The sequence below is a fragment of the Alosa sapidissima genome, chromosome 24 (assembly GCF_018492685.1).
Source record: "Alosa sapidissima isolate fAloSap1 chromosome 24, fAloSap1.pri, whole genome shotgun sequence".
NCBI classification, from domain to species: domain Eukaryota; kingdom Metazoa; phylum Chordata; class Actinopteri; order Clupeiformes; family Clupeidae; genus Alosa; species Alosa sapidissima.
The window spans coordinates 22,614,871-22,625,246 of NC_055980.1; the positions used below are offsets into that span (position 1 = coordinate 22,614,871).

Here is a 10,376-nt window from a genome sequence, read left to right on the forward strand (position 1 = left end):
AACTTTTTCGTAGTCAATTCTGGAATGCGTTGAGTGTTTGGTTGTGGTGTAGGCTACATTCCATAACAAACATTCTTTAGGCCTGCCTTACACTGGAGATGTATTTGTATTGATGTGTCACGATTGACATGATACTTGCCACCTGATATGGCATGTTCTTTTTCCTTGTAGTATAGACATATTTGATTCATAAACAGTGTGAGTGTATGTGTTGCTGGTGAGGGAGACAAAAAATCCACACAATGAAACATGGTTTCAGAGGGCAAGTCATAGCCCATTAATCTCCAAACCATTAAAAATACTCAAAAACAAATAATATAATATATTATATGTATCATATGTACACAGGGTGGGTTAACTTAGCAAGGCTTTTGTACAATTGTTACAAAAAATTGGTCCACACATAATCACTCACATATGTACATGCACAGAGGACAAAGACAGATGCTACACAGACAAACAGGGCAAACATTGTAAGTCATTAAAGGGAGATTAGGGTTGACATGGCAACGAGGCCTGTTTCACTTCCAGGTCAATATTTGAAACCCAGCTGATTCTGGGCTCTGAAGAGAAAATGCAAATGTCCATCTCTGTGTGTGTGTGTGTACATAGTGTATAGGTAGGGGGGTTGGGTGGCATTCTGGAACCTCTTTGGGGTATGGGGTTATGGGCTGCTTCTCTCAATACAGCTCCCTTCAACTGTTCAAACTACAACACTGTTGGCAGAAACACTGGTCAGCCACTGTTAACCATTATTAAACCACTGTCACTGTCGTTGTCCTGTCGTAGTTATATATAGCACGTAGTGTTTCCCTATAGACAACCTCAATCCCCTTTATCCTTACTCTGATCAGAGTACTCAGGTAAGAAAACAAGTTACTGCTGATATGCTTTGTTTTTGGGGGAAACAAAATGGATCCTGGTGGCTCTCTTTGACTTTGGCGTGAGATCATGTAGCTGCCACTGAAGCCACCCGCTTCCTGAGACAGAGGGGCAGCAGAGCAAGGGAGGGAGAGAGGCGAGGCCCACTGGTCACTCAGGGGCTGGGGGTGCATAAGGGTCGGCCCGCGCCTCCGACTCTCCGCTTGGCACTAGGATGGCACGCTGTGGTTGGTAGCGTGGCGATTGGGTGGTGGTGGTGGGGGGGGGGGGGGGGGGGGTGGAGTGTCCTGGCGCTCATCGTCACCCTCCTTGACGTCATCAGCCTTCCCCCGACAGGCTGACCACCACCGTGTGGCGCCGCCAGTCCCGTCGCCTCCGGCGGGTCTCTGGGGAGATGGCGCCGCGGCCCGGCCTCCACACCTGCCCCGCGGGCACAGACGGGGCGACGTGGGTCTGCTCCGTCCAGTCAGAGGGGGGGCACTGCGGGGAAGCGGCCGTGGACGACGCGTGGGGGCTCTCTGGGGGGCGAGCGAAGCCCGGCGCGGTGGGAGATGTGGGAGAGGCGGTCGAGGCGGCGTACCCCTGCGCTCCCGGGCAGGAGCCCCCGGCGCCACCGCGTTCGTCAGCCGATCCCGCCCCGCGACTCGACTCCGAGTACATGGAGCGGGGCCGCACCCGCTCGCCTCGCCTCAACTTCTTCCGGGTCAGGGGGTCGCCCTCGGCGACGGGGCCGGTGGGGGAGGTGGGCGACAGGGAGGCCGAGGGGGACGAGAGCAGGGAGGAGGAGGAGAAGGAGGAGGAGGAAGGGCGCAGCGGCGACGTCGGAGGCGAGACGACCGCGGGGGACAGTGGGGGCGGCGGCGGGGATTTGGGCGAGTGGCGCGCGGCGTGTGTGTAGAGGAAGCTGCGTGGCGCGGGATGGCGCACTTGGGGCATGGCCTGCCCGCCCTGGCGTCTCTCCCCTTCCTCCTTGGCACTGACCTGCCCGCTCGGCGTCATGGTGCAATAGTTGCCTTCCCCTTGCCAGGCAGCGGAAGCCCTAACCTGACCACCCTTCCTCTCCTCTTGACCGACACTCTGATTCCTCTTGCTCTCTCCCTCCTCCTCCTCATCCTCTCCTCCTCCTCCTCTTTGAGAACCTTGCTGTCCCTCTGTCTTCTCTCTTGCTCTCTCTATCCCTTCATCCTCTCGTCTCTCTGATCCCACAATGGCACATCCTCCCTTCCTGTCCTCCTCCTCCGCATCTTCCTCCTCACCCTCCTCCTCCTCTTCCTCCTCCTCATCCTCAGCTCCACTCTTCTTCCCCCCGTAGTTGCTGGCTTTGACCGGCTCGTGCTCGGAGTCCTCGTCGGTGCTGTTGCCGGGGGGACAGGCGCTTTGGTGCTTCTTGCGTTTCCGGGTGACGGCGGAGATGATTGACAGGGGAAGGAAGTCCTTAGCACTCAGGTCCTTCTTGGAAGCTGGGGAATCCTGACAAACACCAACCAGATAGCAACATTAGTCCACTTCAGTCACTTTAATATTTAATCATTTAATAATATTTTTTACAACATTAGATTTCATTCCATTTCACTACTTTCTCTCTCTCTCTCTCTCTCTCTCTCTGTCTTCATTTTTAACTGTCTTTCAAGCTGGAATGAGTCCCATTTTTAAGTTGTAGTTGGGTCTTGGGTCAGCATATTTCAAATCAAGGTTTGCAGTGTACTTTTGATTGTTACTGTTGAATTCCTTTAACGGGAAGTCATGTTAAGTCATGTTAAGTTGGGCTGGATTTTCTTTTTCAAACAGTTAACACATCAATAAGATAAGAGTCACGTCCATGTCGTCAAATGCTGCGACAGCTTACCTTGGATTTAACTGAGTCACTGTTGGTGGAATCTAGAGAGAGAGAGAAAGAGAGAGAGAGATGAGAACAGGGCCACTGACCGGTCCAAGAAAACAAAAGAAAACAAAATGGCTGACAATCACACGGACAAGACAACAAGTTGTGTCACAGGCTGACACCTAAGTGAGGAAGGGTCACTAAAGCTTTAGTGTTAGTGAAGGAGTCTACAGACGTGAAGACAGATCAGAAGTGTTACTAAAGCGGGGAATGGCACGGAGTGTGGAGCTCACAACACACCACAAAACACACACCTCCTCTCTCTCTCTCACACACACACACACACACACACAAAATTGCATGCGCAAATGCACACACACACACAGTCACTCATTTAAAGACATGTGTACACACACACTGTACTCATTCACTCACTCACACATGTGCGCACACACACACACACACACACACACACATACAGGTCGACAACGTCAGGTGAGAATCCTGCTCCTACCGCTGCGTTTGATCCACTGGGTCGGCTAGCAGAAGGGTGCGGAAACACCCACAGAAAGAGTGAGAGATAGAAAGAATAACAGAGAGAGAGAGAGAGAGAGAGAGGACAGGATAGAAAGAACAAGGGGAAAGGAAGGCAAACAAGTGTGAAAAGAGAAAGGTAAAAAAAGAAATAATTGTGTGGTTGGAAAAAGGGAGGCCTCAAACGGCCCATTTAAAGAAAGTTCATTTCAGAGAAAGAGAGGACTGGGAATATTTGAGGATTTATTTAGAAAATTCAGAGTGTCAACTAGGGAAACCTGCCCTGGTGAAGGTGAGAAAGCAGCCTTAATCTTACACTTTAAACACACCCCTCTTGTATGCAGGCATGCATGATTGCCCATCTACACACGGCAAACTCACAATGCAAATGAGCTCTTTCTGCACTTAGACAAGATCCCAATGAACTCCCCCAGTATCAAATCAGGAGAACTTATTGCAGGCACCCATTATCATAAAATCAGCACCCAGTATCATAATACCATAACACAATACCTTAGCCTAGTATTACTTCATCATGAAAAGACCAGTAGAAATGAGATCAGTTTGTTTTCGGGATGCACCGATTTATCAGCCAACATCGGTATAGGCCAATATTGATCCTGTTGACTGATATTTATGTGACATTATCCGATGGCAGTGGCTGATGTTTATCTGTTACGTTACATCAATTCTGCACTACGTAAATGTTGTGCTATAAAGGCCAGATAGACTTGGAAAGGGTTTAGTTATTTTTGTTATATATTTTTTTCCACTCTACTACAGGATACAATTACTAAACTACTAAAAAATAAAATATCAGTATGAGCCAAATTGTTATTTTATACATTGATATCGGTATCGGTCCCCGGCTCACGATCGGCGCATCCCTAGTTTGTTTGTGTCAGGTGAACTGGTGAACAGAGGCTGGTCCTTTCAACAGAACCTCCTCAGCTTTGGGGCTCCACAGAGGGTTGGATGTGTGTGTTTGTATATGTGTGTGTGTGTGTCTGTCTGTTTGTCTGTGTGTGTGTCATGCAGACTCCCCAGAGGGTTGGGCTACCCCACCAAGAGGCCAGCCCTGGGTCCCATCGCCATGGCAGCAGGCAGGTAGGCAGGTGGGGTGTGGGGGGGCAGAGGCTCACCTGAGGCATCACAGAGAGGTATGGTTCTGCCTATGTTGGGGAGGAGGTGGTCAATGTTGGGGATCGGCTGCAGGTCCCTTTGGTCCTCGGGAGTCTGTGGAAACAAGAACCGGTTAGTGTATGTGTGTGTGCGTGTGTGTGTGTTCAGGGATTGGTGTAGTGGAGGAACTAAACCCTGTTTGATGTATGCCTCAGCACAGTAATGTCAACAGCTCCATCACAATGCAATTCATTTCCTTGTATCTATGAAGATGGAACTGTTATCAGTAGCTCTAATGCAAAATTAACAACCTTCACAAAGGCATGATGACATCCAGTTAAGAATTCATCGTTAATCTAGATGTGACAATATTTTACTCTTCATGGAAAACAGGACTATGTTTCCGTATTCCTTGTGTTTAACAAGTGCATTGCTATCTCTTCTATAAGATTGGAATCCTTGGTATTTATTGAACATGAAACTTTCATGATCACTTTTAAGATGAGGGCATGCATAAGGACTGGTGTTTAATGCTGATAAATGCATGGATCTACTGAAATCATCTTCATGTCATGGGAGCTGAGTCTGACCCAGTGACTCCTAAGGCCTTCACCACGAGCAGCAAGTGCACATTTGACATTTTGGGTTCTCTGCACACGGCACCAAGCTCACCTTTTCATCCTTGTCTAGATCATCACTGAAGAACCAGGCATGCTGCAGAGAAAGAATAAAGGGAGGGAGAGAGAGAGAGAGAAGGGAGGGAGGGAAGGAGGGAGGGAGAGAGGGGGGGAAAGATGAGCACGTATTTCCAACTAGATGAGCACGTATTTCTATTGAAAGCAACGTGGCACTCTTGTTACTCGGTGTCAGCAGGCATGGTCATCAACAACACTATGGCACCACCAACAAGACAGGAAGTTGAAGAGAGGAAGTTGGAAGGGTGACTATTTGAACAGAGGGCATAGACGGGGAACACAACCCACAGCCGAGAAATCAATCATAACAAGGATGCTACGCTTTCAGACACACTGGACAGAAAGCTGGAGAAGGAAAAAGAAGTGAAACAAAGTGAACTGTGAGAGCCTGTGTGTGTGTTTGTGTGTGTGCTTTTGTTTGTGTGTGTGTGTGTGTGTGTGTGTGTGTGTGTGTGTGTGTGTTATTGTGTGTGTGTGTGTGCGTGCGCGCGCTTACATGCACAATGAGAGTCTCGATGATCTTGTAGCGGTCGGGCATGTGCGTGACCATGTCGGTCATGTTGTCCTCAGACGTCCGGACGAGAGTAGGCCCGAACACCAGGGCCAAGTTCCTCGGTTCCATCTACACAAGGAAGAAGGGATCGGGGAAAAAAAAGACAGAGGATGGACAGAAGAGAGATAAAATGAAAAAATTAAATGAAAAATAAGAACTCTTATAAGTATAGTTCTACAAGAAGAACTATGTGTTATTCATGTGTTTAAACATGTCTTGTATTTTCCAGGAAGATGTAGTGAAATGAGACAAAAGTCAGGCAGTGGTGTAGTTGCAGTACTCTGTTGCGCCTTAGGAAAGTATTTTAATGTGTCATTAAAGGAAGGAAACGGGCTGTGCTCTGTTAACAGTATTTATACAAAGATAGTCGTGCAGTTAGGCCTTTGGTAGAAGAGACAACAGGGTGTCTCCAGGGATGTCCATCTCGCTGCTCATTGCTTTTATATTGATCAGCTCCTTAAGGGTGGATGGATGGCTATTCAATCTAAATGGGATTTGATTTATTTATTTATTCATTCACATGGCAGGCCAAAGAAAGCACTATCTCTCAGCGCAGACCTCAGTGACCTCGAAGAGCAAGAACATGCCAAGTCTACAATGATCCAGTTGACCTTTAACCTTCTCCGGGGTAATTACCACGGACATTATGGGCTGGCAGCATGTGAGTCATGCAAGCTACCATGAAAAAAGGGGCTGTATGCATTGCATGCAATAATAAATATCTTAAGATCTTAACAAACCTTATTCTTCTCTGAATTATCCGCCACTGTCTTCAAGTGGCCCACTAGAAACTTCAGGGTGTGGAAGTAATGATCAGGTAGGTCTCGAGTCTGAACGACAGAGTAAAGATAATATATAAAGAAGTCAAGACACTAGGCGAGAAAGCGAGGAAACATGTATAAAGAGAAATATGGAAAGATCATCTAGATTATTAGAGATTGTGAGAGATGCACACCAGCTTGCGCAAGGTCTTCAGTCGGTCTCCTGCCTCCTCCAACCGGTTGGCGTCGATGAAGTCATTATACTTATCTGCAGACAGAGGGCGGTAGAGAGTCATTTGCATTGAGCACTGCACTCCAAACGGCCAACCCACAGAACCCACACACACAAACAGGGGTGTGTCAGATATGTAGACTTAAACCAACAGAGCGTCAGGCTTACCGTCGGTGAAGAGAGGTTCCGGAAGCTTCCTGAAGAAGGACTTGAGAAGGCTGCTGATGACGTTCAGGTCCTGCCATTTCTGAGAGAGAGCGAGAGATGAGAATCACTGACTCGTCATATCTCACCTCAATCACTTCCTTTTGTGTCATTTCCTCATAGTTTGTCTCATAAACACACGCGATCACGCTCACTGTCCAATGAATTTTCCAGGAATACTCTACCACACACACACACACACAACTGGTCAACTTTGTTCATCATTGCATATGTTTACATTCAGACTGGAACACATTTACAATTTCCCACAAGTGAATGTGATCGTATCATGTCCTATTTTTATTATCTTATGTTTTAATGTTGACTGAGTGTATTTGTGCCGGCTACTTGCTGTGAACCAAACTGCCCCTAGAGGACATTAAAGACTATCCACTCCAATCAGTCCAATCCAACCACCGCCGCCACCGCCGCCAGAACCACAGAAACACGAGTGTGTGAGTGCCCAGGGGGCAGTGCCCACCTCCTCAGTGGTGTTGATCTCCAGGCCCTTGTTGAGCTGCTCCTGCAGGGAGGACACCATGGCGTTGTTGCCGGGCACTCTGTAGATGCCCGTGTACTCTAGCCCCATCGACTCCACCAGGCTGCAGCACACCTCCACGATCAGGGGCACAAACTGCACACACACAAAACAAACAAACGGAGCTTATTTATTATTATTTATTATTTACCAGCACAATAAAAACACTTGGAGCCTGTATCCTCCAGTGAACCCCCAGTCCCACATCGAGCCCCCCACCCCCCCAGCTGAAGGTGCAGACGTACCTTATTGTCAACGCCAGGCTGGCAGTCCTCCAGCCGCACCCCAAAGGCCTTGGGGCCTGTCTTCTTGCCCTTCTTCATGAGGTTGATGCCCCAGGGGGTCTTAGGGGGGCTGCTCTCATCTGAGCAGAGAGGAGAGAGAGAGAGACGTTCTATTACCCCAAAACAGACAGACAGACAGACGCGGTGCGACCGCACCCTAAATCTGCTCCCTTGCCGCACCACACAGCTGGTCTAGTCTGTCAGGTTTGAGGCCCTTGTTGTGGCATTTTAGAGGCATAATTAAAGGCCCTCTGTGGTCTGCCTCAATCGGATGGTGAGACTCATGACATAGGGCTCATGTTGGAATGACAAGGAATGAATAGGTCACATAAAGATTTTGTATCTTCAACTTCTGAATGTATTAACATTGTTATAAATTGACAACTCACACCTGCAACCAGAAGATCTAGAAAAACGAATATAATATTTGTTCATCTATGCATGTCAACAATGTGTTTTCCTTTACTGTGTAAATCAGTCTCTGGGAAGTGTACGAGCAAATTGTCTGGCTCCGTGAGGTGTGAAATTCTGAGGTAACTACACGGGCGTGGGCTTCCTGCCGTCCCTAGTAGTCTGGTCACTTCACTCACCTTTGCCGTCTGTTTTGGGGGAGCGATTGGTCCCAGAAGTGTTGTCCGTCTTGGGCAGCAGGAAGGGGGGCATCATGCGATGGACCCGAGGCGAGGTGTCCGGCTTGTTGCCCGTCGGACTACGGAGTGATTACGTTTTTTAGTGCCTCAGATTCATAAGCAGACTTAGAGCAAGCGTCTTTATCCAAAGCAATATGCAAACTAACACGTTTTCGACAACAACAATGTTAACTACAAAAACAGCAATACTGCTAACAATGCATTATAATACTATTTAATTACTAATGCTGACATTACACTGATACTCAACATGCGTCAGTGACTGACACACACACACCTCTCGAACACACACACACACACACACCTCTCACAGGAAGCACCCACCTCTGTTTCCTGTAGTCATTGAGTTTCTTATTGATGAGGGCCTGACGAGAGAAACCCAAGTCCTGACAGGGAGAGAGAGAGCGAGAGAGAGAGAAAAGATGTTTAGATAAAGCAATACTCCAGTCATTCAAACACACAAATCAACACATCCCAGTTATAGGATTGCCACATATCACTGCTGCTGCTAACATTTCATTTCTTGATCTGAAATCTCCAACACATTAGATTTCAGTATTGTGTGACACACCCATAGACCTGGATTCATAGTGTTGAAGTCCCATCAATCCCCTCCTACATGTGCTTCTCTGTTTTCTTTTTATGGATTACTGCTTTTCCCAGGTACCCAGAGTTGAATCCATTTCTGTATACAAGCCCACATGCCCTTGTGCCTTCATAAATGCATGATTAGATGCATAAGGCATGAGATGTGTACTATAAATCTCACATAAGGCTACTCATGTCACATCAGACAACTCCCAAAGCATCTATTATTCAACACCCTTCATTACATGAGCGCAGTGTACAACCTCTTATAGATTTATGAGCTTAAATATGGTGACCAGCTACGGATTGACTGAGCCTGGTGAAAAGGTCTGGAGAATTGGACTGTTTGGCTGTAATGGGCAAACACAACTCAGCATTGGATTGTGTTGTGATGAAGGGTTGTGGTGTACACATTTAATGCACATTTAATTCATTTCTGTTTCCTAACCATACGGCTACTTCAGGGCTGTCATGTTGTGTGGTGTTGTGTCTGAGTTCCTCAAGAACTGCGTCTGAACACACAGGCTGAGTATGAATCTAATTTAGAGTCTGGGTGTGTTTGGTAATGCACAACGTTACAGAGAAGGTCCGCACACTTGCTCTCCGTTTTTTTTAATTTATTTGAGTTCCGAGTGTGTTTGGTAACGCTGTCGTTCCACAGTGCTCCACACTAGTTGTAAATCCGTAGTGTGGTGTGTAGTGTGCAGCATGTTGTGTCCAGACCTCTTCCCTGACCTGCCCTGATCCATGTTTTACATGTCAGCCTGAACTTTGACCTTTGACCCCCCCCCCCCCCCCCCCCCCCCGACCCTTTGACTGACCTCGCTGTCGGTCTTGCTGTTCTCGCGGATGACCCGGATCCAGCCCAGCATGTCCTCACGGTCCTCGGCCTGCAGCAGGTACTCGCAGAAGTCCTGCGTAGTCAGCCGCAGCGTGTGCTTGCGCTTCGTCTCGCTGTAGGCGATGTCAATCAGGCAGCCGCGGATGCTGATTGGCTGCTCGTCCTCGCCGTGGGCGGGGCCGTGGCCTCCAGCCCCGGCGCCGTGTAGGACCGCCTCCCGCTTGTCCTTGTAGAGGAAGAGCGAATGGGTGCGCAGCACGGAGAAGACGCGTTTCCATGGACGCATGCCGCCGCCCACTTTCTGCAGAGCACACACACACACACACACACACACACACACACCATAACACAACGTTATTTTGGTGCACAGAATGAACAACACTGGCCCTACTAAGTGAACATTGCACATTCATAATTCATAATGTCTTAGCAGTCTTTAAATACAGCGTGAAATATGTGTGTGTGTATGTGTGTGTGTGTGTGTGTGTGTGCGTGTGTGTGTGTCAGTCAGTGTGTGCCAGTGTGTTTGAATGCTTATATCTATGCAAATAAAGGGACCATTGAGTGAGTTTGAAAGAGCTATAAGCCGGGCATCCAGTCAAGGAGACAAAGAAAACGGTAAACAATGGATAGCAAACTGCCAGCGAGGTGGGGGACAGGTGAGGAAGGG

General features: G+C 48.1%; 1 protein-coding gene across 1 annotated transcript in view; it reads right to left on the bottom strand.

Moving 5' to 3' along the window:
* Positions 1-297: 297 nt before the first annotated feature.
* The window catches only part of arhgap23b (Rho GTPase activating protein 23b), a 37,358-nt gene continuing 27,279 nt past the window's right edge, over positions 298-10,376 (bottom strand). The window contains 13 exon segments of the mRNA XM_042081876.1: positions 298-2,352; positions 2,729-2,760; positions 4,381-4,474; positions 5,033-5,074; positions 5,552-5,677; positions 6,349-6,438; positions 6,564-6,637; positions 6,770-6,848; positions 7,287-7,439; positions 7,589-7,707; positions 8,218-8,336; positions 8,602-8,663; positions 9,687-10,007. Coding sequence (XP_041937810.1) covers positions 1,201-2,352; positions 2,729-2,760; positions 4,381-4,474; positions 5,033-5,074; positions 5,552-5,677; positions 6,349-6,438; positions 6,564-6,637; positions 6,770-6,848; positions 7,287-7,439; positions 7,589-7,707; positions 8,218-8,336; positions 8,602-8,663; positions 9,687-10,007 — 2,463 coding nt within the window. The 3' untranslated portion in view covers positions 298-1,200.